This window comes from Bubalus kerabau, chromosome 16, assembly GCF_029407905.1.
Source record: "Bubalus kerabau isolate K-KA32 ecotype Philippines breed swamp buffalo chromosome 16, PCC_UOA_SB_1v2, whole genome shotgun sequence".
NCBI lineage: Eukaryota > Metazoa > Chordata > Mammalia > Artiodactyla > Bovidae > Bubalus > Bubalus kerabau.
Window position 1 is genome coordinate 62,009,156 of NC_073639.1, and position 27,196 is coordinate 62,036,351.

General features: G+C 45.4%; 1 protein-coding gene across 2 annotated transcripts in view; it reads left to right on the plus strand.

The window, feature by feature from the left end:
• The first annotated feature begins 11,713 nt into the window (after positions 1–11,713).
• FBXO21 (F-box protein 21) overlaps positions 11,714–27,196 on the plus strand; it is a 38,310-nt gene continuing 22,827 nt past the window's right edge. The window contains exons 1-6 of one of the 2 annotated variants that reach the window (XM_055549993.1): positions 11,714–12,056; positions 12,939–13,074; positions 14,931–15,025; positions 22,345–22,466; positions 25,737–25,883; positions 26,184–26,320. In XM_055549993.1, the coding sequence (XP_055405968.1) occupies positions 11,818–12,056; positions 12,939–13,074; positions 14,931–15,025; positions 22,345–22,466; positions 25,737–25,883; positions 26,184–26,320 (876 nt within the window). In that variant the 5' untranslated portion in view covers positions 11,714–11,817. The remainder of the gene's footprint in view (positions 12,057–12,938; positions 13,075–14,930; positions 15,026–22,344; positions 22,467–25,736; positions 25,884–26,183; positions 26,321–27,196) is intronic. The other variant, XM_055549994.1, reaches the window with a different exon arrangement.

Genomic DNA, 27,196 nt, shown 5'->3' on the forward strand with positions numbered 1-27,196 from the left:
AAGCCTGGTGGCTGCAGTCCGTGGATTCACAAAGAGTTGGACACGACTGAGTAACACTTTCACTTTCAAGGCGAAAGCAGCTTAACCAGTCAACACAGCCAGTAAGTATTAGAAATGGAGTTGGAGCCCAGACCATCTGGCTTGAGAATCTGCATTTTCAACCACCACCTGGTTTCAGACCAAAAAAAAAAAAAAATGCTGCCTGCCATTTCAGTGGAGAAGGCAATGGCACCCCACTCCAGTACTCTTGCCTGGAAAATCCCATGGACGGAGGAGCCTGGTAGGCTGCAGTCCATGGGGTGGCAAGGAATCAGACATAACTGAGCAACTTCACTTTCACTTTTCACTTTCATGCATTGGAGAAGGAAATGGCAACCCACTCCAGTGTTCTTGCCTGGAGAATCCCAGGGACGAGAGCCTGGTGGCCTGACGTCTATGGGGTCGCACAGAGTCAGACACGATTGACGTATTTTAGCAGCAGTAGCAGCCATTTCAGTAAACAAAGACTGTTCCTGCCATTCTTGTATAAACAACTGGACAACCCGCCCCTCCCCCTCAGTGTACCCAGATGGGGAGTCAGGATGGAGAAAACCAGGATGCTGGCCCGAGATAGTTGCTGCTGCTAAAAGATACATATTCAAGGAATAATTTCAGTGCACCTAGACTCTTACATCTTCCCATGCATAGAACAGCACTAAAATCGTTAACTTCAGAGGGCTTGGTTTTGTGCATGGATGTGGCTAGCAGTAATCTTTTGATGTTCCACTTCATGTCCATTTGTCTTCAGCAAAAATGCCTACATACCCCAGCTTCCCCCTTTCTTCTCTGAAACACTTCCTCAGACCAATCTGAGATGTTGCCTTTCCCAGGCTAGCGTTCTCAACAAGGTCCCACATAAAACATAATTCTTAATGCTTCAATTCAGTTCAGTTCAGTTGCTCAAGGGTCCAACTCTTTGCGACCCCATGAACTGCAGCATGCCAGGCCTCCCTGTCCATCACCAACTCCAGGAGCCTACCCAAACTCATGTCCATTGAGTTGGTGATGCCATCCAACCATCTCATCCTCTGTCGTCCCCTTCTCCTCCTGTCTTCAATCTTTCCCAGCATCAGGGTCTTTTCAAATGAGTCAGCTCTTCGCTTCAGATGGCCAAAGTATTGGAGTTTCAGCTTCAGCATCAGTCCTTCCAATGAATACCCAGGACTGATCTCCTTTAGGATGGACTGGTTGGATCTCCTTGCTGTCCAAGGGACTCTCAAGAGTCTTCTCCAACACCACAGTTCAAAAGCATCAATTCTTCGGTGCTCAGCTTTCTTCACAGTCCAACTCTCACATCTATACATGACCACTGGAAAAACCATAGCCTTGACTAGATGGACCTTTGTTGGCAAAGTAACATCTCTGCTTTTTAATATACTATCTAGGTTGGTCATAACTATCCTTCCAAGGAGTAAGCGTCTTTTAATTTCATGGCTGCAGTCACCATCTGCAGTGATTTTGGAGCCCAAAAAAATAAAGTCAGCCACTGTTTCCACTGTTTCCCCATCTATTTGCCATGAAATGATGGGACCGGATGCCATGATCTTAGTTTTCTGAATGTTGAGCTTTAAGCCAACTTTTTCACTCTCCTCTTTCAGTTTCATCAAGAGGCTCTTTAGTTCTTCTTCACTTTCTGCCATAAGGGTGGTGTCATCTGTATATCTGAGGCTATTGATATTTCTCCTGGCAATCTTTTAGGTTGTGCCTTTTTTTTTTTTTTTTTTACCCCAGTTGACACAGTGCTGCTGCTAAGAGACTCTCACAGTTCAAATGCCGGCTCCTCCACTTCTGAGCTGTGCAACTTTGGATAAGTTGCCTAACCTCTCTCTGTGCCTTCATTTCTTCACTGTAAAATAGGTTGTGATGATTTTGACTTCATTGCCTTGCGGTAGGATTAAATGAGTTGATATATACAAAACACACAGAACATAATGGCATGGAATGGAATAGAATAGGACAGAATAGAATAGTCCTATAGATGAGTAAACTAGCTCTGGTTCCTTCCAACTTTCTCATTGCTTTTCTATATGTATTTATTTATTTGTTGCTGTGCTACGTCTTCATTGCTGTGTGTGGGCTTTCTCTATTTTCAGCGAGCAGGGGCTACTCTCTATCTGTGGTGTGCGGGCTTCTCATTGTGGAGGCTTCTCTTGTTGCAGAGCACGGGGCTCTAGGGCACGTGGGCTTCAGTAGTTGTGGCTCAGGGGCTCCAGAGCACAGGCTCAGAAGTTGTGGCACACGGGCTTAGTTGCTCCATGGCATGTGGGATCTTCCTGGAACAGGGATTGAACTTGTGTCTCCTGCATTGTCAGGCGGATTCCTAACCACTGGACCACCAGGGAAGTCCCAGTCCCTTTTCCTTATTGAAACTCAAAACAGCCTCATCTTGTTGCTGTTTGCCATTTGACACTTAGGTGCTGGATTTCCCAGACCACCTGCCATCACAGGGGCCACTGGTTTTAAAAGCCAAATCCTTGCCCTCTCCCCACACCTGCTCACTAGTGCTCGCTGGGGATTTAGGTTTGACACCGCCGCATTTTTAACCAGTTCCTCCATGTGACCCGTACACACACTGGAGTTTTGACAGGCCCAGCCTCAAGAGGTGGCTGGGGACAATTTAACATTTATGTGCCTCCCGGCTGGGGTGGCTTCTGTTGCCTGGCAACCAGGTGAAAAATCCAAGTTTACACTGAAACAGAACCTTCCCAACCACAAATCAAAAGGAGAAGGGGGCGGGAAACAAGTGGGGGAAGGAAAAAAAGGAATTTTGAGTTACAGCAGATCAATAGAGAATATGGGCTTCGCAGTCAGTTGAATAGTAAAAAAAATGTACTTCTTCTGTTTTTCATTGTACCCTTTGCAAAACCGCTGAGGAGGCAAAAAACAGGGAACATGTTTACAATCAATACAGAGTTTAACCCACATCAGTGGAAGGAAACCACTTTAGCAATAACCTCTGAATGAAAATAAGATTAAGTTAATCAAATAGCAGAAGATTAAAACCAGAGTAAACAGTAAATTAGTAAAGTGATTATTTTTTTAAGATGCAAATCTTTTAGATTACTAGACCTGGGTGGGGGCAGGGTGAGAGGACAAGGGTAGATGGGTCTCCCGGCTTCTTGGCATCTTTGTTTTCTCGGCTGGAAGTCAGAGTTGAGGTTGGAAGTTGATGTTGGAAGCCCAACTCTCTCCTCCCTAATTTACTGTTTCCAGGAATTCTGAGATCTTCAAGGGTGATGAGTCCCACATGCCATAAGGATATATTGGGGAAAATTAACTGTTAAAGGCAAGAAAGCCTCTAAGACACACTACCAACTCAAGGTGTATCTGTGGCATTAAGCAGTGAGTAACTGAATCAGTTCTGTTTTGAAGGCTTTGAAAAGAATCGCTAATGGAAATATAGTTAATAGCAGAAAAGCCTCAGGGAAAATCTGTGGGGAGAGACACCTGTTTCTTGTTCCTCCAAGCGGGGGCTAATAACTTCGCCTTCCTTGAAAAGCGCACGCTGCCTCCAGAACCGTCTCTTTCAGCCCGCTTCGCCTTTGCGCAAAGGCATTTGGGACCACCAGGGGCCAAGGCGGGAAGACCAACCCCTCTGGCCAGCGCTCAGTGCCTGCTCTGGCCACAAGCAGCCTTTTGTGTTTGTTTCGGCCGCTGCTCCACCCAAACCATCCAGTCTTCTGATTTGCCCCCAGGGGCTCTAAACACAGCTTTTATTTCCCTTCTAGCTTGCCTTTGCTTCTGACATGCCCCTCCCCTAGAGAGCCCACCCTGCCCTCTCATTTCTGCGGATCCCACCTCCATTGCTGAGGGCAGGATTCAAACACTGCCTTTTCAGGGAAGCCCTCCTCCACCGTCCAGCCATACTTCCTGCCTGTACCAGTCGCTTGGCGTAGTGGAGGTACTGCTTTGAAATTGTGTGTGTGTGTGTCTGTTTTACCTGCTTCTGCGTATCCATTATCTATTGCCACAATAATGCTGCCTAACAAACAGTCACAACATCTCCCTGGCATGCTACTTTATTGCTGCAGAGGTTGGAGCCATGCTGCTATGAGCCAAGGGATTCAAGTAGCTTCTACAAGCCGGAAAGGGTTTCACCCAGAGCCACCACAAGGAACAGAGCTCTGCTGCGTCTTGATCTTAGTCTCCTAAGACTCCTAAGACGCACTTGAGACTCTGACATCCAGGGCAATAAGATCACACATTGGTATGGTTTTAAGACCCTAAGTTGTGGTCATGTGTTACAGCAGCAATAGAAAAGTAAAATCTGTATTAAATCTATATTAATTTCTAATTGCTACTGATCTAAGGAAGAATCTATTTCCTTAGGTTTTCTAGCTTTTAGAAAGCTGCCCACATTTCTTGGCTTACAGCCCAACATCACTCCAACCTCTGTATCCATCGTCACATCCCCCCTCTCTGACTCTGACCCTCCTGTGCCCCTCCTTTATATATATATATAAAAGGCTTCCCAGGTGGCTCGGCAGTAAAGAATCTGCCTGCATTGCTGGAGATGCAGGAAACGTGGGTTTGATCCCTGGGTCAGGAAGGTCCCCTGGAGGAGGGCATGGCCACCCACTCCAGTATTCTTGCCTGGAGAATCCCATAGAGGAGCCTGGTGGGCTGAAATCCATGGGGTTGCAGAGTCAGACACGACTGACGCGACTGAGCACGCATGCACGTAAATATATATGTGTCTGTGCTGACTCTTAGTTACAGCACTCAAGATCTTCGGTGTTCATTGTGGCATGTGGGATCTTTAGCTGTGGCATGTGAACTCTTAGTTGCGGCATGTGGGATCTAGTTCCCTGACCAGGGATCGAACCCAGGGCCTCCTGCATTGGGATTTCAGAGTCTTGGCCACTGGACCACCAGGAAAGTCACCTGCCTGTCTGATAAGGACCCTTGTGATTACACTGAGCCCACAGGATTGTCCGGAATTATCTCTGCATCTCAGGATTCCTAACTTGATTCCATCTGCAAAGTCCCTTTTGCTGTGTAAGATACCTGTGATGTTGTGGTTTATAATAAGGAATATATTTGCTCTCGGGCTTCCCCAGTGAAAATGGCAACCCTCTCCAGTATTCTTGCCTGGAGAATTCCATGGACAGAGCAGCCTCCTGGGTTACAGTCCACAGGGTCACAAAGAGTCAGACATGACTGAGCATGCATGCTAGGCTACATATTTGGTCTCGGTCCTATGTCTGGCTCAGAGCTCCTAGAATTCTTGGGATCTCCTATGATAAGAGTGATGAAGGTGTCTTGTTATTCTTAACAAGCCACTTTCAACCACACCTGCGTTTATGTTACTATGGTGACTTTTGGAAAGCACCTGAGGAAGGAGGCTGGTTGCCAGGGGAACCAACCAGGTGATTAGAGGGTTGGATCTTTTGGTCCTATGCCCCTGAGCTCCTCAGAGGGAAGAGGGGCTGGAGGTTGAATCAACTGTCAATGCCCAGTGATTGAATCAGTCATTCCTATGGAGCATTGTCGTTTAGTCACTAAGTCATGTCTGACTCTTTGCGACCCCATGGACTGTAGCCCGCCAGGCTCCTCTCTCTATGGGGATTCTCCAGGCAAGAATACTGGAGCAGGTTGCCATTTCCTACAGGCGATCTTCCCAACCCAGGGATCTAACCCCTGTCTCTCATATTGCAGGCAGATTCTGTACCATGTGAGTCACCAAATAGTTGAGCAAATGGGACAGAGCCCCTGCTTACATGGAGGTTACCTTTTATAGGAAGAAATGTGTTCATTATCAAATTAATGATAAACCTCGGGACCCTCACCAAAGGCCCCTTCTTTCCTCATTTTATATAAATGTCCCCCAGTTGACTTACGAGTTTATCCTGTGTGTCCTTTTTCTAAAATAGGGCCTCCAGGGAATTCCCCGACGGTCCAGAGGTTAGGACTCCAGGCTTTCACTGCCAAGGGCCTGGGTTTGATCCCTGGTTCCATGAAGGCTGTGTGATGTGGCCAAAAAAAGAAATAAATAATAAAATAGGGCCCCTGGGACTTCCCTAGTGGTCCAGTGGTTAACACTTACACCCTTCCACTGCAGGGGGCACAGGCTCAGTCCCTGGTCAGGGAACTAAGATCCCACATGCCAAGCAGCATGGCCAAAAAAAAAAAAAAAGAAGTAAAGTAAAATAGGACTCCAGACAATAAAGCTTCAGGCTCCTTCAGACTGCAAAAAATGCACAACCTCAAAGTTTCAGCTCAGTTCAGTCACTCAGTCGCTCAGTCATGTCTGACTCTTTACGACCCCATGGACTGCAGCACGCCAGGCCTCCCTGTCCATCACCAGCTCCCAGAGTTTACTCAAACTCATGTCCATTGAGTCGGTGATGCCACACAACCATCTCATCCTCTGTCATCCCCTTCTCCTCCTGCCTTCAGTCTTTTCCAGCATCAGGGTCTTTTCAAATGAGTCAGTTCTTTGCATCAGGTGGCCGAAGTATCAACTTACATTTTATTTGGGGACCTTACTGAGGACTCTAGCCCAGGAAGTCAGCCTCTCAGAAAGCTCTGAGGAACTGTTCCAAAGTAAAAAGGGAGGAGCCAGGGTACATAGGCGTTTTTGCTGGGGGGAAAAGAACAAAACTTAGTCAAACATCAAAAGATTGCTGCTAATCACACACATACACAAAACAAAAACAACAACCAAAAGCGGACATCTCAAGTTAATGATGTTAGTGCTTTTCTCTGTATGGAAAGATGCTAGAGGCCGGGCCCATAGAAACCATCCCTTTGATAGGCATCTCTAACAATGTGGGGCCGGTACCACGTTTTCCTCCATCCTGAATTCCCCTCAGGGTGCACCATCCAGGCAGCGGCTGGCTTGAGGGTGGCAGCATTCTTTGTTTACTGAAACGGGAGGCAATGTTCTTTGTCCACACCCCACAAAGCCTGAATCAGCCATGCTGGTGGGTGAATCCAATATGCCAATGTATGTATCACAGCAGTTTAGGAGTTATGTGTGTGCTCAGTTGCTCAGTCATATCTGACTCCTTGCAACCCTACAGACTGTAGCCCACCAGGCTCCTCTGTCCTTGGGGATTCTCCAGGCAAGAATACTGGAGTTGCCATGCTCTCCTCCAGGGGATCTTCTCCACCCAGGGATCGAACCCAGATCTCCGCCATTGCGGGCAGATTCTTTACCATTTGAGCCACCAGGGAAGCCCAAAAATACTGGAATGGGTAGCCTATCCCTTCTCCAGGGAATGTTCCCGACCCAGGAATTGAACCAGGGTTTCCTGCAGTCCAGGCAGATTCTTTACCAGCTGAGCTATGTACCAAATGAATGAAAGGGGGTTCTGCGAGGGCAGGAGAGAGAAGCAGGCTTAGTCTGTGATCAGCAGGCATGCGTTCTTGCAGACAAGCTCTTGAGTTGGAGCTAAAGGATGAGTCGGAGCTACAGACAGTCCAGGAAAGTGGCCCTAGGTTAGCAGGTGGGAGAGAGAATCTAGGGGCTGGACCAGAAGAGAAAGGATGCGTTTATTTATTTTGAGAACAAGGAAAACCATAGAAGATTCATTTTGAGAACAAGGAAAACCATAGAAGATGTTGAGGGGGGTTGAGATATAGTCTCTCTAGCTGGGCTGTGGTGGTCTCATGGGAAAGGAATTTTGAAGTCCTCCAGCCAAAGATAACCAGAAATACACTTGATGGTCTGTGAAGATATTCTCTTGCTATAGCAGGGGAAGGACACCCAGGAGGAACTCTGGGGAGCCAGGTTGGTCAAGGATTGGGGCTTGTGTGAGGGGATTTTAAATAGGAACTCAGGTAGTGGGGGGTGGGGTGGCTTCCCAAGTGGCGCTAATGGTAAAGAACCTGCCTGCAAGGCAGGAGACATAAGAGACATGGGTTAGATGCCTGGGTCAGAAAGATCCCCTGGAGGAGGGCATGAAAACCTACTCTAGTATTCTTGCCTGGAGAATCCCATGGACAGAGGAGCCTGGCAGGCTACGGTCCGTAGGGTCGCACCGAGTCGGGCATGACTGAAGTGATGGCGTGCACACACAGGTAGTGGGGATCATCTTTGGGTTAAATACAGTCAGCAGTTCAGCAGAGAGGTACATTAAAAACTTAGAATCTTCCCTGTCACCAAAATGAAGAGAGACCCATTCCCTCTTTTCTTTCTTAGAGCATTTCCTTTATAAATTCTATATGTGTAAATCTTTCCTCTGTCTCTCTCTCTCTCCTTTTTATTTTTTTGGCCACGCCGCAGGATATGTGGGATCTTAGTTCCTTGACCAGGGATCTAACCCACGCTCCCTGCATTGGAAGCCGAGTCCTTACCACTGTACCACCAGGGAAGTCCCTCCTCTGTCTCTTTCATAGGGAAGTGAATCTTTTCTGTGGGTTCTATTATTTTTTTTAATACTATGGCACACTATACACAACAGGAAATTTACAATTCAACTATTTTTAAGTATAAATTCAATGGCATGGGGGGCATTCATGCTGTGTAACTGTCAACCACTATCTCTTTCCAGAACTTTTTCATCACCCTAGACAGAAACTCTGTACCCATTCAGCAAGAACCCCCTCCATTCTCTCCTCCCTCCCAGCCCCTGGTAAACCTCTAATCTACATTCTGTCTCCAAGAATTTGCCTATTCTATATTCACAGACGTGTGATCATACAATAGCTGTCCTTTTGAGTGTGGCTTCTTTTTTAAATTAACTCGGCTGCACCAGGTCTTAGTTGCAGCATATGGGACCTTCAGTGGTGGCATGCGGAATCTAGTTCCCTGGCCAGGGTCTGAACCCGAGCCCCCTACACATTGAGAGCGCAGAGTCTTAGCCACGGGACCACCAGGGAAGTCCCTCACATGCAGCTTCTTCCACTTAGCATCATGTTCTCAGGGTTTACCCGTGTTGTTGCACATGTCGTGCTTCATGCCTTTTTATGGCTGAGTGTTACTCCACTGTGTGTCCTCACTACATTTTGCAAATTTTTTCAAAGGCTAAATAAATACGCCTCTTGGCTAATATCACAACCCAGGACTGTTTCTTTTAAGGGCATGGGAGCCATCTCTTTGAAATGTAAATGTCAAGGAAGGTTGTGTCCTTGTCTCCCTGCCATGTGGGAGTTTGAGCACTTGTATTTATACTGTAACTGCCAGCTTATCACAAAGATGAGAAATTTTCTTATTCCTTGAGACAAAAGCAGGTAGTATAATATATGCTCCACTTAGCAGGTGACCTTAGCATGAACTGGGCTAGGGAAAATGCAATCAGACTCTTACCTTTTAGTGCTTTTTTTAAAAAAACACTTTACTTATTTATTTATTTAGGCTGTGTTGGGTCTTAGTTGAGGCATGTGGAATCTAGTTCCCCAACCAGGGATTGAACCCAGGTCCCCTGCATTAGGAGAATGGAGTCTTAGCCACTAGGTCAACAGAGAAGTCTCAGATCCTCTTACTTTTTAAGTGAATGGTAATTTACAAGCCACCGCTAATCTCGGAAGCATGTACATGATGCAATGCTTGGCTGTCTATAAAAGGGTGGGATTTCTCTCTGTGATCTCATTAGCAGGTTACCTGTGATGTATATCACCATCTGGTTTAATGCATGTTCAAAAATAAAAATGTTCTTCTTTCCTAGGGCTTGGAGGGGATTCTCTGGATTGGCAGAGGAGAATTTAATTTTAATTTATCATTGATCAGAAAGCAAGAGTCATTCATAAAAACAGCTTCACAGGCTGGAAACTTTGCCAAGGTCTGAGTGTCACCAAGGCTGATGTTCACCTTCTCAGGGCCAGGGCTGGACTGTTAGGAGCCACAGTAGAGATATGGACAGAGACAGTGGCTGAAGAGAGAGAAGAGACAGATTTGATTGATATTAAGAATGATCATTCAGACAAGAAATTTCTTCCCTATTTCCCCCCAGAAAAGCTTCTTTGAAGTAACTGAGGCACAGAAATCTTAATCTGTATTGGGCATCTGAATATAAATAGTGTATGCTAGCACAAAGCTCAACCCTTTTTCCAGGTCCTGTGGGATCTAACAGCAGTTAGCATCTGCAGTGGTTGAAAGCTTCGAATCTGGAGCCACCACCTGATTCCAACTCAGAGTTGCCCAGCTAAGCCCTTCCCCATTTCCTGACCTACAAAATTAAAAGCACAGAAACAAGGTTGTTTCCATCTCCTAGGTTTTGGATTTATCTCTTACTCAGCGACAGGAACTGATGTATGTGCATTGTTTCATTTAACAGGAAGACCTATTGTTATCCCCATTTCATAGATGTGAAAGCAGAGGCTTGGAGATGTTATCTCTACTGGGCATTTGGACCAGATGCTGAGGGAGAGAGATGGCAACAGGTTCCAGGTTTGCAGGAATGCATGGATGGGTAGCCCCTTCCAAGGCAGGAACCACTGGGAAAGAAACAAGGTAAACTTGGGGGAGGGGGTGAGGACTTTGAACTCCCGGGAGGCAAGGACACTGTCTTGTCCACCTCTGTGTCCCCAAGGCACACAGTACAGGGCCTGGCATGAAACTGAGCTGAAAAACTTAAATAGGTGCAGGTGTGGGAAAAAAGAGTGCCTGCCCATAGCTGAATGGGAACTCCTGTTTGGAGGATTCAAATCCATGTTCGACCACTTTTTGTCTCTGTCACTTTTAATGAGTACGCTCACCTTTGTGAACTAGGTCTTCCTTATCTGTAGATCAAATATAAATATGGTACCTATCACAGCCAGGCTCACATAGGTGGCCATGAAGAACGTGCTTACAATGCTTGGCACAGCACCCACTCATGAGTTTTATTATTACAGCATACTGGTTTAGCATCCAGTCAAGCAGAGTCAAGCAGATCTGGGTTAGAATCTAGGACACGGGACTCCCAACAAGTCCATTTATCTCCCTGAACCTCAGTTTCCCCATCTGTAACTTGGGAAGAACAGTTCTTAGGGTTATTGCGGAGGATGGAAGCTGCTAATACTGTCCCCTCACAGCTCCCAGCGGAGAAGGCAATAGCACCCCACTCCAGTACTCTTGCCTGGAAAATCCCATGGACGGAGGAGCCTGATGGGCTGCAGTCCATGGGGTCGCTAAGAGTCGGACACGACTGAGCGACTTCACTTTCACTTTTCACTTTCATGCATTGGAGAAGGAAATGGCAACCCACTCCAGTGTTCTTGCCTGGAGAATCCCAGGGACAGGGGAGCCTGGTGGGCTGCCGTCCGCGGGGTCGCACAGAGTCAGACACGACTGAAGCGACTTAGCAGCAGCACAGCTCCCAGCACAGCTCCCAGGCCCACAGCGGGTTATTTTCTAAGACGCGTTTCCTTCCCTTGGCCAGGGGCACAGCCCTCCCGGAGCAGCTGGGGCTGAGGGGGTGTGGCCACGGGCCTGGGCTGTGGTGGGGGTGGGGGGACCCCGGCGCCTGCCCCTCGAGGCGGGTGGGCGGGGCCAAGCGGGGGAGAGGCGCTGAGGGAGGTGTGGCCACGGGCCTGAGCGGAGGGGCATCTGGGGAACCCCGGGCCCGCCCCTCGAGGCGGGTGGGCGGGGCCAAGCGGGGGAGAGGAGCTGAGGGGGGTGTGGCCACGGGCCTGGGTGGAGGAGGAGCGGGGGGACCCCCGGTGCCCGCCCCTCGAGGCGGATGGGCAGGGCCAAGCGGGGCTGTGGCCACAGGCCTGGGCGGGGCGTGGGGAGCCGAGAGAGACCTCGGCGCCCGCCCCTCGAACCGGGTAGGCGGGGCCAAGGGGGGCGCCCTGGCGCGAGCGAACGCGCGCCGGCGCGCGCGCGCGCGGGGCTCCAGGTACGCGGACAAGATGGCGGCGGCAGCGGTCGACAGCGCGATGGAGGTGGTGCCGGCGCTGGTGGAGGAGGCCGCGCCCGAGGCGGCGGGCCTCAGCTGCCTCGTCAACCTTCCGGGAGAGGTGCTGGAGTACATCCTGTGTAGCGGCTCGCTGACGGCCGCTGACATCGGCCGCGTCTCCAGCACCTGCCGGCGGCTGCGCGAGCTGTGCCAGGGTAGTGGGAAGGTGTGGAAGGAGCAGTTCCGGGTGAGGTGAGCCCGCGCTCCCCCCTCTCTCTGCGCGCCCCCCACCCCACCCCGGGGCCCCGGCCTGGCTGCTCCGAGCCGCCGCCACCTCCTCCCTGCCGGCTCGCGGACCCCACCCCCGGGAGGACCCCTTCCCGCGGACAGACACACAAAGGCCTCCAGGCCGCTGGCCCCTCCGTCCACGCCAGGCGGACCCGCGGATGCCCAGATTGCGTCTCGGGAAGCGCCCAGTAGTCCGGCCCCCCATCAAGGATGACGACCGTGGTTATCACCGCTGATACATCCTGCGCGCTTCTTTTGTGCCCGACTCCGTGCTAAAATGTTTACACGGACCGGGTGATGCAGTGATCCTAACGGCCCTTTGAGGGAAGCGGTCGCAGCATCCCTTTGGCGGTTGGCCGAGAGCACAGATTTCGGTTAGGACCCGGGATAAAATCTGGCCCTGGCACACTCACCGTGTGACCTTGCGGGTAGCAGCTTCCCTTTTTGGAGTCTCATGTATCGACTTTAATTGGTGTTGTGATGAAGACCTATCTTTTACTGTGGTGGTTAGATGAGCTGATACAAGGGGAGCCTTACACAGGGCCCCGCTCTTAGGAGGCGCACAATTAATGTTAACTATGATTGCCATCACTGTGATTGTTGTTGCTATGACTGTCCCCATTTTATAAATGGGGAGTGGAGACACAGTATTGATATTGCTAAGCCAAGGTCACGGTGTATGCGAGTGCGTGCGCGCCGGGTAAAGATTTGAACTGGGTCCCTCGCTAGGGCCGCCCCTGATCCCTAAACCCAACCGCTTTCGCTGTTTTCCAGAGCTGCTTTTGATTCATGTTTCTTCTGCCTTTGCTTCTCTGTTAAGCTGAGGGGGTGTTTTTCTCCTTGTAGGTGGCCTTCCCTTATGAAACACTACAGCCCCACCGACTACGTCAATTGGTTGGAGGAGTACAAAGTTCGGCAAAAAGCTGGGTTAGAAGCCCGGAAGATTGTAGCCTCGTTCTCAAAGAGGTTCTTTTCAGAGCACGTAAGGATCCGTTGATGGAGCTCTAAGCATTTGCCTGCTAGCGGTGGTCTGCGTCTGGGTCTGTAGGCATTAGCTCATCCAGTCTTTTTGCTATCTCCCTTTTCAATGCGCTCACAATCCCTTCCTCACTTAGATGGCTGCAAGAGTCATTGTGTCCTTTCCTCCTATCCAACAACACGGAGCCATTTGTCCCTGCCAGCTTTAGTTTTCTAAAGCCAGAGAGAATGGGGGGAGGGATAGAGAGGGAGGGCCCCGGGGGCGATGTGGAGGGAATCCAGATCAGCACTATTTCTCTTTAGGGGGGTTAGACAGTATTTTTTGCAGTCTCGACATGATTGGGGGTATCATCCATGATTGAACACTACAAATTTCACCAAGTAGTTTTCCCAGAATGGTTGACAAAGTTAATACAGTTCTTCTCTCTGGCTTTGCAGGTTCAAACCAGTAGTGAATGCATTATTTGTTACAGTAACAGGATTAAAAGCTACCCATAAAGCGAGAATTATTACTCCCTCAGTGATACCATCTCATATTCATTATTTCTGAAAAGTTGTGGGGTTTGTTTGTTTTTAATGTTGCTGAAATGCATGGGTTTGTTTGGTTTCCCTTCCACAAAATGTCTCACAGAAGTTTCTGTATGAGGTCCTGATTCTTAACTTTTTGCACATTCTGGAAAAGAGACAGTACTAATATTTTATTTCTGATTGGAGGTCCAGAAATGGAACCAGTCTGATTTATCCTGATTTACTGAATATTAATTCCGATTTCTAATTTTAATTACTTTTAATGAGTTCACACATTCCCTTTCAAGTTTTGAAAGGGAAAATTCGAACTTGGCATGCATTTGAATATATTTCCTTATAAAGAATAAAGCTCAGGTGTTCCCCAGTGTAATTTGTTTCTATAAACAAGTGTTTGTTAATGTCAGAATGACCTGAATTTGTGTCCTATTTGGGATAAGCCATATGCTGGGTAAAAGCACTCATAGTCTCAGATATTCCACACTGGTTTAAATACATCTGCACACATACACGTGGGGGTGCTGGATGTGTTTGATGCACTTGGACACGAGCTGCTCGTTTGCAGCCTCTGCTTACAGTCCAGCTGGTTTTGTGTGCGTATTTAACAGCCCGAGCCTCTGTCCAGTAATGGTGCGTTGTTGTGTTTTTCCCCAGCTCGTCTTTCCCTGTACCTCTGCATGATTAGAAGTGTGTCGAGGACTTTGAACATAGCAGGACTATACTGAGGATTGATCTGTGGGTAGATGATTACTTTGGCTCAGGACCCTTGTGCTCCTGTGTTTTCCACGTGCACATAGGCTGACAAGAAATTTCCTGCCTACTTTCAGAAAGAAAGTGGGAAAAGGAATCAGATTTTTAAACCAAGGTGGGGGATCTTACAGCTCATCGGCACCACCGCCTCAGCTTACAGAGGAGAAAACATGCCTCGACCTTCAGAGTCACCCAAACCCCTAGACTTCTCTCTCTGGCCCTGGACTCCTAGTTGAATACAATGTTGCCAGCACAGAATAGGTACTGTGAAAGACATGATTTTTATTTTTTTAGTCCTCCTTTCAGAGTTGTTTTTCCTTAGGTGAGAACTCTGGGTTATCACTTTCAGAAATTCCAGTCTATAAATTCCAAATATAATTCATTTGCAGCTAATAATATTATTTGAACAAATTACTGTTACCCACAGGTTCCTTTTCTCCCCTAGTGGGTGGGTGGTGCCAGATAGTGTGGGAGAGGTGTTACCACTTCCTTGGAAGTGAACAGCTTTGCTTGTAACTTTGCGTGTAAGAGACAACAGCATTGCTACTCCTTACTGAGGCCTCTGTGTATCTGTCTTGTTCACAGGTCCCTTGTAACGGTTTCAGTGACATTGAGAATCTTGAGGGCCCGGAGATATTTTTTGAGGATGAGCTGGTGTGTATCCTAAATATGGAAGGAAGGTAAGCTGTAGTTCTATCAGGAGTTTGTTTTACTAATAACCCCAGGATTAATTGCTATAATAGGTGTGTGGCTGAACCATGAGACAGGTATTTCAAATGTTTCATGTTACATTCATGTCGCTGTAGTTATGTTTTTGAAAAATTCTGTGTATACAAGGTAAATACACCAAGACAATATTTGAAGAAATGGTGCAAAAATCCTTGTGGGAGAATTAGTATTTATTCCTCCTGGGGGTCAAATGCTGTGCTCTGGGTACTTGTGTCCATTATGTCATTTGGGTAACACAGATATCCTTTCTTTGTTGTCACCGCCAAACTTGCCTGTTGTGAGTTGAATTTTAAAAAATATTTTTCTAAAAAAAAAAAAAAAAAAAAAAAAATATTTTTCTTAGGGATGTCTTATTTAATGGGTAATTTTTCATAGTTTCTGGATTCTGATAAGACGCGATCTTACTTTAGCTATGGACATTGTAGATGTCTGGTAGAGTTGTTCATCTCTCCTGATCAAGAAGAACCTTTTGTCTCTTGGTTGTTGCTTAAAGTTTTTTATGCTTTGTATTTTCTGCTGTGAAGGTTAATTTCTAGTTTACCTGAAAGATGACTTGGCTTCCAGCCTGACTTATCTATGAAAAATATTTTCTGCTTTAAAAGTTCTGGAAGCTTGACTTGAGATGGAAGATAAGAATGCTATTTTAACATCTTCCTTAAGAGAGCTCATTGTGAAATAGCTCACAAACAAGGCGTAAGACATTTTTCTTTACTGTGGTCAAAGGGCTTTAGGAGAGCGAAATATCTAAAGGGCTTTAGGAGAGCAAAATATCTAGGGCTTTAGGAGAGCGAAATATCTAAAGGGCTTTAGGAGAGCGAAATATCTAAAGGGCTTTAGGAGAGCGAAATATCTATCAGTGGAACAGCTGTGGGGAGAGGTAAGATGTGTCACTATTCTAGGCCTTGGATGAGTCCTGATGCAGAGGTCATTTTTCTGTTTCTATTTTGGTTTATCTATAAATGAATTGAAGTGTGATCTAATAGTATTGTGCAGCTTTAAAAATAAAAGTCGACCTCTCTTTTTTGCATATATACATATAGACTTTTAAATACATAAATAGTCAATACATACTGAGTTTATTGGTTGTTTGTGTTTGGTTGGATGTTTAGTGCAGACTTTGTTTTTTTTTTTTTCTTATTTATGTGGCTTTTCCTTCCTCTCTTCTCCATCCATTTGCATTGGCCTTCCCTGCCCCCACTCCCATAATTTATGATGACAATCTAGATTGTAGGCTTCCATGCTAATATGATATACATGAGGATGGAGGGGGATCATTACTTTACAAAACTGAGATCATATAATAGGTACTTTGCAATAAATATCTCTTTATCCTCATTCAACATTACCCTGTGGAAATCTGTCCTGATCAATTGGTAAAAATCAAATTCACCTTTAATAATGACTGCCTGCTTTTTTGTAGTATATACCATGACTTATTTAACCATCCCTCTGTTGATAATAACCACTTTCTTCTCTATTTTGTGTTACTGTGGAGAGTGATGTTTCTAGTGCTTTCATTTCTAAGTGTTAGTTCCTAGGAGTGAGTTTCTTAAGTCAGACTATAGAATGTTGTTTGAAAAACATAAGGCAGAGCATAGGAGACATAAGAGATGCAGGTTCAATCCCTGGATCAGGAAGATCCCTTGGAGGAGGAAATGGCAACCCACTCTGGTATTCTTGCCTGGGAAATCCCATGGACACAGGAGCCTGGTGGGCTACACAGTCTATGGGGTTGTAAAGAATTGGACACAACTGAGTGACTAAGTACACAAGGCAGAGCATGTCCTTGAATAAGACTTACTATCACAAAAATGTCAGTTCTTCCAAAATTAGTACATAGTGCTGTTCCGTTTAGGATCCAACAAGAGTTTTGTGTGTCTTAAATGGATAGTATTGTCATAAAATATACACAGAAGAATAAATTCACAAGAAGAGCCAGAAAAAAACAGTTTTTAAATAATCACAGTGGGAAACTTCTGGAATAGGAAGTGGCAACCCACTCCAGTATTCTTGCCTGGGAAATCCCATGGACAGAGGAGCCTGGCAGGCTACAGTCCATGGGAATGCAAACAGTTGGGCATGAGTGAGTGACTGAACACACACACAGTAGGAAACTTCCACCACTTGATATTAGAACACATTATGATGGTACCTGTTATCAAACATTACAGAATTTGAATAAAAATGGATAGCTCCATCAGTGGCAGAGGATCATTCAAAGCCATGTCCCAGCATAAAAGATAACATATTTTAATGAAGCTCAGAGGGGAGAAAATGGATTATTTAATGAAAGGTATTGGACATAACTGAATATATCCACCTGGAAGAAAGTAAAACTTGCATCATGTACAAAAATTAAATTCTAAGATTAAACAACCTAAAATTTTAAATTATCACCTGAAAATTTCAAGAAAACAGGGGACTTCATGTACAATCTAGGAATTCCTTCTGAACCATGACTGGTAATGCAAAGGCACTTAAAAAAAAAAGACAGGATTTTGCAGTAAAAAAGAAAAGATTTGTATGACCAAAGAAACTGTAAAGAAAGTCAGTAGAATACTTAAAATTTCTGAAAAGAAATTTTAAAATGTACAAAGGATAAGAGGACAACATTCTCAGGAAAGCAAGTCCAGGCACTGACAGTCTAGTAAAAATACCTTTAAATTCACTCAGATCAATGTTAAATAATAATGAAGTACTGCTTTTTTACTTATCAGATTGGTTACAAAGACTAAATATGAATAGCTAGCAAAAAAATGTATATTATTATAGTTTTTTTAAGAAATAAGATATCATAAATATGTTACTTTTTAGCCTGACAAATATTTTAAACCTAAAGCAGGGTTGTTTTTTAAAACAGAGAAAACTTTCACGTTTTTAAATATTTTGGGGTGCTGGTTTTCATGCTGCTGCTGCTAAGTCTCTTCAGTCGTGTCCAATTCTGTGTGACCCCATAGACGGCAGCCCACCAGGCTCCTCCATCCCTGGGATTCCCCAGGCAAGAATACTGGAGTGGGTTGCCATTTCCTTCTCCAGTGCATAAAAGTGAAAAGTGAAAATGAAGTCTCTCAGTCGTGTCTGACTCTTAGCAACCCCATGGACTGCAGCCCACCAGGCTCCTCTGTCTATGGGATTTTCCAGGCAAGAGTACTGGAGTGGGGTGCCATTGCCTTCTCCGGCTGGTTTTCATAAATGACCCTATTTATATTCATTCTTGGCAAATGGCGTGTTGTTTGGATATGGAAAGCATAGGAAGGAAGAAGCATAGTTTCCATAAATGCTAAGGCACTAATCCCTGGATATTTGAAAACAGTTTACATTTACATTCTTCATGGTCTTAAAAAAGAGTAAATAAAGATTTGAAGCAGCGTATTAGAAGAGCATACACCATAGCTAAGAAGACTGACCCAGAATGACCAACACTGAAGCATATTTCAGTAAAACTATAGGACTTTAAAGACAGGAAAGTCCTTTGAGAATCCAAGGAAAAAAGATGAAGCCACTTACAAGGGAGAATAAGTCAGAATACTATCAGACTTTTCAACAGGAGTAGTCTCTTCCAGAGAAAAAGAGTAACACATTTAAGATATCCAAGGATGGAGAATGTCAGCCAAGGATTTTTATATCCAGCCGAATTGATTTCCAGGTGTAAGAGCTGTGGAGAAACCTATCCACTTGCAGTAACTCAGGGACTTTTGATCTCTACCTGAAAAATGTGCTAGAAAATAAGCGTCAAACAACTGAAATAACCAGAGAGACCCTAATACAAGGACTAGTGGTGAACATTAAATATAGATTTACTTGTAGAATTAAATCCAAGTGACAGTTGATACAGACAAAGGTATTGTATGTGGTGGCTGTAAGCTCTGTGTAGATACAATACAGCTCTCCAAAAGAAATGAACAGACAATGGGGGAGAGTATGAGCAAAATGTTCACTGTTTTCAGGAACCATCAAGGTGATGAGAATATTGTTTTTGTTATTCCAAGGCTGATGTGTGTGTGTGTATGAAAGAGAGAGAGATGTGGAATAAAACAAGTAAGTGATCATGTGATATTCTGATTCATCCCTGGTATCCTGAAGAAACAGGATTCTCCTGGAGGAAAAAAAGACATACATATATATATTAAAAAAATAGAAGGTAAAAATGGTATAGTTGTGAGTTTAAATTAGATGTATCAGTATGAACTCATAAGATACTTGATACTGAAATATATGTTAGGTATATATGATGCATATGTACACATACTTACACACTAGACCCACTGAACAGGTCTGGAAGCAAGAATCAACCCAGCAGAAACGATCATCAGTAGTCCTCAGATTGTGGTCTTCTGTCAGTACTTCCCGCAAAAGCAGCCAGGGTCTCTGGAGAAATGGCTGATTCTAGGTCCAGAGCAGGAAGTGTAAAAGATGACCCGGAAGCATCTTGGAAGCCTGGAGCCAGATAGCAAGGAAAGTAACAGTATTTCATGTCAGAAGTATTCATGGACAGGAGGCTTCCTTTAGACAAGTAAACAGTGTTTCACGTCAGAAGTGTTCATGGGCCAGTATGAGGAGGCTTCCTTTGGTCAGAGATGTGATGATTCAATCATCCACGTGGACAGTAACTAGAATGTGAACTCATAATACTTAACAACAACTAATTGGTCACCTTTGGAGGATATAACAACCCAAAGTATTATTTTGGGATCTGATGAAGGTAGTGAGCATTTATTCTGCCTTTTCCTACATACGCTGCCACTGGGGGACCAGATAATGGATGAGGGGAAATTATAGTAAAATATTCTAGGTAGTAATGAAAAGGGATAGTTGAATTAGAATATCACCACTTTAGGGCCTTGGGTGAATGAGTGGACCTGGGCCTTTGAGTAGCAATCACTGCTGACGTCACAGAAAGAGAGCCGAGGCACGACAGAACTCACTACCACCTATGAAGAGTAAATGGAATCTGAATCTGATCAAGCCTCTACATCCAGTTTACAGGAATTTAGAAAATAACATGTTAAGCTACACCACGTGGATGCAGTCAGCAAATTCCCGACTCGGGGAAAATACAGGTCAAACAACCAGGTTTCTTCAACAAATTTTTACGAGAGGGAAAAAAGATGACGGGGAAGCCTGTGAATTAAGTGACTTAAAAGGAATCTTACCAGATTAGTTGGGAGTTTTTAGGGATGCATGTTTGTGAAAGCTCTGGAAAAAAGCAAAGTAGTGATGACCGTAGAGCGAGGATTGTGATCGTTGTCACGGGGTGGGGGTGGGGCGGGGGGAGAGGGCGCAGGGAGGGCTTCCAGGGTTTCTTAAAAGTTCTGTTTCTTGGCCTGAGTGGTGGATCCAGGGGTGTTTCCCTTATAGTAATTAGGTTATTTATTTGCTTCATGTGATTTTCTCAATTGCAATATTTTACAACCCAAAGGTTAAAAAGCTGGTAAAACCTCTGCAGATTTTCATTTACTCCCTGAAAATTGAGGAGTCCATTATTTATGAAGCCAGGCAGATAAGATAATCATTAACTCCCTGCTACTTCCCACAATCCCTGTGTGTATTTGAGAGATCTGGTGGAGAAATTCAGTTGTTCAGCAGTTATTTACTGAGCATCTGCTGTGTCAGACATTATTCTGGGTGCTGAGGATACAGCAGTCAGTCACACTTAAACACCTTGCCCTCAGGGAGCTCACACTCGAGTAGAGAAGAGGTGCTGAACAAAGTAAAATATTTATTAGGAAATGAGAAGTGTTCTAGAGAACTGTTAACCAGAGAAGAGGGCGAGGGAGTTGTGGGGGTGGGGCGGGGCGGGGGGAGGTCCAGTTTTAAACAGAGTGGTTGGAGAGAGCCTTACTCAAAGTGACATTTGAATCAAAACCTTAAAGGAGATGAGGGCACAGATTGCAGCTCTCCAGGGAAAAGATGTGCTGCTGCTGCTAAGTCGCTTCAGTCGTGTCTGACTCTGTGCGACCCCATAGACGGCAGCCCAGGCTCCCCCGTCCCTGGGATTCGCCAGGCAGGGACACTGGAGTGAGTTGCCATTTCCTTCTGCAATGCAGGAAAGTGAAAAGTGAAAGTGAAGTCTCTTCAGTCGTGCCCAACTCTTAGCGACCCCATGGACTGCAGCCCACCAGGCTCCTCTGTCCATGGGATTTTCCAGGCAAGAGTACTGGAGTGGGGTGCCATTGCCTTCTCCGAAGGATGTGCTAGTCAGGAGGAACTGAGTGCCTAAGGGTGAGGGAGCCTAATGTGAACTTCAGCAGGTGTGATGAAGGGACGGTCAGAAAGCCCCCATGGCCGGTGACTGGACTGAGTGGGGTGGGGGTGATACAGGAGCTGAGGGGTCAGATAGGTAACTGGAGCAAGAGTGTAAAGGACCATTCCGGTCATCATGGGCACGTGGATTTTTACTTTGAGCAAGGTGGAAAACCGTTGGAGAATTTGGGGCAGAGGATTTTTGTGCTGACTTCACATGTCAGCTGGAGTCCTCTGGCTACCCTGTTGAACATTGACTATGACTGTTCAAAGCAGAAGCTGCTATGAAACAGATGAAAGAGGATGGTGTGAGTTAGTGAGACATGTTTTATGTTTCTGATACATTTGGATGATAAGACTAATAACTATTGGCAGATGGGTTGAATATGACTGTGAGAAAAAGCAAGGAGTCAAGGATGACTCCAGAGGTTTTGGCCCACCTGGAATGATGGAGTTGCCTCAGTCTGAGATGGGCATGACCCTAGGAAGGGAAGAAAGTTAAGGTCTCATCAGATACTGAGGTGGGATATCATTGTAGCAGTTGGATATACAGGTGTGGAGTCAAGGGAAGAAATCCATTCTGGAAAATAAATCAAGGGCTGTTGGTATGGATGGTATCTGAAGCCATGAGAATGGATGAGACAGCAGCAGCCTGAGGCCCGAGTTACCCCTGGCAGGTGCCAAGTGGCCAGCAAGCTTCCAAGTGCCTCACGCCTGTCTCCTGAGACTCACCCAATTCCCCTGACTTTTCAGGTTTCTCTTTCATTTCCTGTTAGTATATCTGAAGCCAAATGGGTAACCGTTTCTTGCATTTCAGCACAGCTAATGTAGTGGTAAATTACAAATTCAAAGTCCTAAATTCTGCTGTTTCCATGAGAAGTACTCTACGCTTGTGAGCCAGATGTACTTTTCTTGTTAAGTAGACTCTTAACACAGTATGATTAGTATGATGTAAAGAAATGGATAATGGAAAGTTTTAATATCTTAATTCTTATTGACTTATTGCTAACTTGTTTGTTTTTTCCAGAAAAGCTTTGACCTGGAAATACTACGCCAAAAAAATCCTTTATTACCTACGACAACAGAAAATTTTAAATAATCTTAAGGCTTTTCTTCAACAGCCTGATGACTATGAATCGTATCTTGAAGGTGAGACCAGCACTGATGTTGTGATAGTCAGCTAAGTTGCCCTCAAGAGCAGTGGTGGAAAGTGGCCCTGATGAAGAAGCAGTGGAGAAGGAAACTGCACCACATGGGCTTCTGGAGGTCTGATCAAAATATATGGTCTGAGCAAAATGATTGCATTTAGAGCTAAGATCTGCTCAGAATTTTCAGCTGTCAGCTAAAGAGTGTTTTCTAAAGATGCACTGTCAGTTCAAAGTATGAAGCTGATATTTTAGCTAAGGAGGTTAATTCCCCATTTTTCTAAGTTTTAAAGTCTCATTGCCACATCAGAAACAAATGTGTCCAGTTTTGTCTCCATGCGACCTTGAGCAAATCCCTTAACCTTTCTGGTTGGAGTTTAATGAGGACAAAATGTTCCTGCACGTCAGTGAAGCTGCTCGTCCATAATGAGCAGTGAGTGGAAGAAGTCCTGTGGACAGGCAGGATGATGGGTAGAACTTTCTGTTCCTGTCCAGTTGGACAAGAACACAATGTGACTTCATTTTTTAAAAACGATTTTAAATTCCTAACATATTACCCAGACACTCCCACAGATTATGGTTATGAAATATAAGTGTGACTCTTCATTCACTTTCATTCCCTACTCCCAGTGATATACCCAGTACATTAATTTTTTTTTCCCCTTGCTCATACTCACGTCTCCATTCTATTCCTGGTCTCATGCAGGCCTCCCTACCTCTCCCAGCAGCAGCTTTCTAAGTAATACTTGCTTTCATGGGCATCGCCCTTTCTGGTTCCCAAGTCACCAGCATACAGTGCCGGCCCCATCTGAAACCCAGCCTCCTCTGCACTCCACGTGATACTGCCACGTGGCCAGCTGACGTCCTTTTTAAAATTAAGTCTCTGCCTGCTTTCAGTCCCCTCCTTTATTTGGTCAGGCCTTTCTCCCATCACTGTCCAAAATGTGCCATTTGGTCCAGCCAGGCCACTCTCCTCACTGGCACCCTACGCACAGATACCTGGCTTCACTTCCTCATGCATGGTATTCCTTTTCTTTAGGATTCCATTCTAAGTCCTACTCGCCCTCCAGGTTCATTCCGGGTTTCATTTGCATGAAGTTTCTCTGATGGCTGCAGCACTTGCAGATTCTGCTGCCTCCAACCTAACACAGCAGCAGTGGCTGGTAAACCATGTCCATCCTGACTCCAGTGGTCACTGTATTTTTTGGTTCTTTGGCCTTATAATCAAGATATACTCCGCAGTGCCGTGTGCAGCTTCTTGTTGATAGATCTTGTTGGTTGTGCTGCTGCTGCTGCTAAGTCTCTTCAGTCGTGTCTGACTCTTTGCGACCCCATAGAGAGCAGCCCACCAGGCTCCCCGGTCCCTGGGATTCTCCAGGCAAGAACACTGGAGTGGCTTGCCATTTCCTTCTCCAATGCATGAAAGTGAAAGGGAAGTCGCTCAGTCGTGTCCGACTCTTAGCGACCCCATGGACTGCAGCCTACCAGGCTCCTCCGTCCATGGGATTTTCCAGGCGAGAGTACTGGAGTGGGTTGCCATTGCCTTCTCCGTTGGTTGTGCTATCCAGAAGCAATTGAAGTGACTGCTTCAGTTCATTAAAATATCTTCAGTGCCCTGGAGTCTTCGCATATGTGTCCTGGAGCTGAGAGTCATCTGTTTATTCCACAGTCAAGAATAACTTGATGAGCTTTATTTATGAAAACAATTACTTCTCTTTCCTCTTTATTTATAATATAAAGTAATATAATTTTTTTAAGTTCAGTCGCTCAGTCCTGTCTGACTCTTTGAGACACCATGGACTACAGTACGCCAGGCTTCACTGTCACTCACCAACTCCTGAATCTTGCTCAGACTCATGTCCATTGAGTCTGGTGACATCCAACCATCTCATCCTCTGTTGTCCCCTTCTCCTCCTGCCCTCAGTCTTTCCCAGCATCAGGGTCTTTTCCACTGAGTCAGTTCTTCACATCAGATGGCCAAAGTATTGGAGCTTCAGCATCAGTCCTTCCAACAAATATTCAGGACTTATTTCCTTTAGCATTGATTGGTTTGATCTTCTTGCAGTCCAAGGGACTCTTAAAAGAGTCTTCTCCAACACCTCAGTTCAAAAGCATCAATTCTTCGGCACTCAGCTTTCTTTATGGTCTAACTCTCATATCCATACGTGACTACTGGAAAAACCATGGTTTTGATGGACCTGGCAGCAAAGTAATATCTCTGCTTTTTAAGATGCTGTCTAGGTTGGTCATAGCTTTTTTTCCAAGGAGCAAGTGTCTTTTTAATTTCATGGCTGCAGTCACCATCTGCAGTGATTATTTTAAGTAGTTGAGTGAATAGAAGTTGGCTCCAGGATTCTGGTTCTGAGTGGCAGACTAGAATCATCCAATGCCATTGATGAAGTCTAGGAAGCAGCAGTCAGATACAGCGGATCCCAGAGCCATGCAGCAAAAACCTTGTCACCTGGCTGATGGGGGAACTCAGTCCTGAAGAGGCCCAGGAGCCAGGCCTGGGCTGGTGGAAAAACCAGAACTGGGGTCCTGGTCACTTGATACCCTGGTCACTTGGGGATCAAGTTCGGGAATCGGGGTCCTGAGCTGGTTTGAGAACACCTTGTGGATTTTAAGGGACTCCACAACTTCCCAAGTGAAAATATCCTGTGACAAATAAGTAAGTTAGCTCTTCGATTCTAGGGTTAAAAAGTGACCCGAGGCAGTAAAGTAGTGATTTTTGACAGTGTCTCTGGTGTGCTCTGTACAACTTTTTAACTGTGGGTTTCTTGAGTGTAACTGTTTAATTTCAAACTCTGGTTATCTCCAGAGTCCGTTTACTGGCTCACCTTTCAGGGGAATAGTTTGTGGAAATGGCATATCTGACATTGTGGACTCAACGATTTTTTTTTTTTTCCAAGTCAAAATGCTGTCGTATACTATTGAGTTCTCAGAGTTGTTGGATTTTGAATTATAATTAAGAGGGGGAGAGAAGTAGCCTGAAAAGAGCTCCTTTATGGTATTTATCTCTCTTGGCAGTAGACCATGGATATATGTGTCAGAGTAAGTCCTTGACCTCTGAGAGAGTTTTGGTATATTAATAATGATAATGAAATGTCAGCTCCTTGGCTGTAAGCATGTTGCCCCTTCTCAGTGGATTAGGAGCCAGGCCTGACATCCAGGATAGGAACCATCTGAGGAGTATGGCCCTAGGAGTCTGGGACGAATGACCACTGTTAAGAAAAGGCAAAGGTAAGAACTTATCCGTGATTCTTGTTTGTTTCAGGCGCGGTGTATATTGACCAGTACTGCAACCCTCTCTCTGACATCAGTCTCAAGGACATCCAGGCTCAGATTGACAGCATCGTGGAGCTTGTTTGCAAAACCCTCCGGGGCATAAACAGTCGCCACCCCAGCTTGGCCTTCAAGGCAGGTGTGGAATTGCTTTGGATCCAGCTGTATTTGTAAAAGAAAAACCTAGAGTGATTGGTTAATTTGGAAAATTCTGCAGTGCATTCCCATTATGTCCCCGCAAAGCGATAGATAACACAACCACCTGTTCACCCGAATGATGTCAGAGGCTTCAAACACATAGTCTCTTTTCCACCCAGCATTGGCAACACCTGATGAGCCTTCCTAGGACGTTGCCAGTGTCTCACGTCACGGGTTGTTGGGGACACTCGTCACAGCGTTATTTGTGCTTGTGTCCTCAGAGTAGGTCTCGGTGTTTCAGGCGAATCCTCCATGATCATGGAAATAGAGCTCCAGAGTCAGGTGCTGGATGCCATGAACCACGTTCTATATGACCAGCTGAAGTTCAAGGGGAACCGAATGGATTACTACAACGCCTTGAACTTATATATGCACCAGGTAAATGTGGGGGTGAGAGAAAACACCGTTACAATATATGTGTGGAGCTTATCTCTGATGAATTGTACAGTGTTTGAGGGCAAGTACTAGATTTTGTTGGTCTGCCAATGCCTGGTGAAACTAATTTTTTGCCTCTCCTATGAGGGTATTGCTGTGGATTTTATCTTATTCATCACAGAGCACCCTCTTGTCTGAAAACCCTTGAAGAAAATTCCTGGCTAGAAATAGGTACTCCTCTGACTCAGTGTGGTCAGATCGCTTCTTGTGAACAGTAAACAGTGAAACTAAGCAGGTCTCCCTTTTTGCACTGGCTTCCAGGAAGACTGGAGGAAATAAGTGACCGACTGTGTCATTGATGCTTATTTTTTGTTTGCTTCCTACCTGTCTCTGTTTTTATATCTGTTCTGTTGCTCTCTCTGAGACCTGTATTTTCTTTTGTCATGTCTTACACACTTTTCTTTGAAATACCCTTAAGTTCTTCCTAGAAAAAGGAGGGCCTAACCATAGGTCTATAGACTTCTGCTGTGAAGGCTAGACTGACTTCTCTCGACCTGGCTCCTCAAGCCAAATGCCCTCTGTCCTAACCGCTCAGTTCTGCCCTAGTCATGTGAAGGAAAACGCAAACCATCCAGAAACAAAGGAGTGTGGCTATGTCCCCATAAAACTGTGTGTGGACGAGGACATGTGAATTTCACATAGTTTTCACATTTTATGAAATGGTGTTCGGTCGACTTATTGTAAACATTAAAAAAACACTAAAATTCTTAAGCAGGCAATCCAAAAACAGCTGGTTGGTCTGATGTAGACTGTATGCCACAGAGCCCTGATCTAAATAAATAAAATACTCATCCATTTAAGTCTGAAAACCTATCCTCA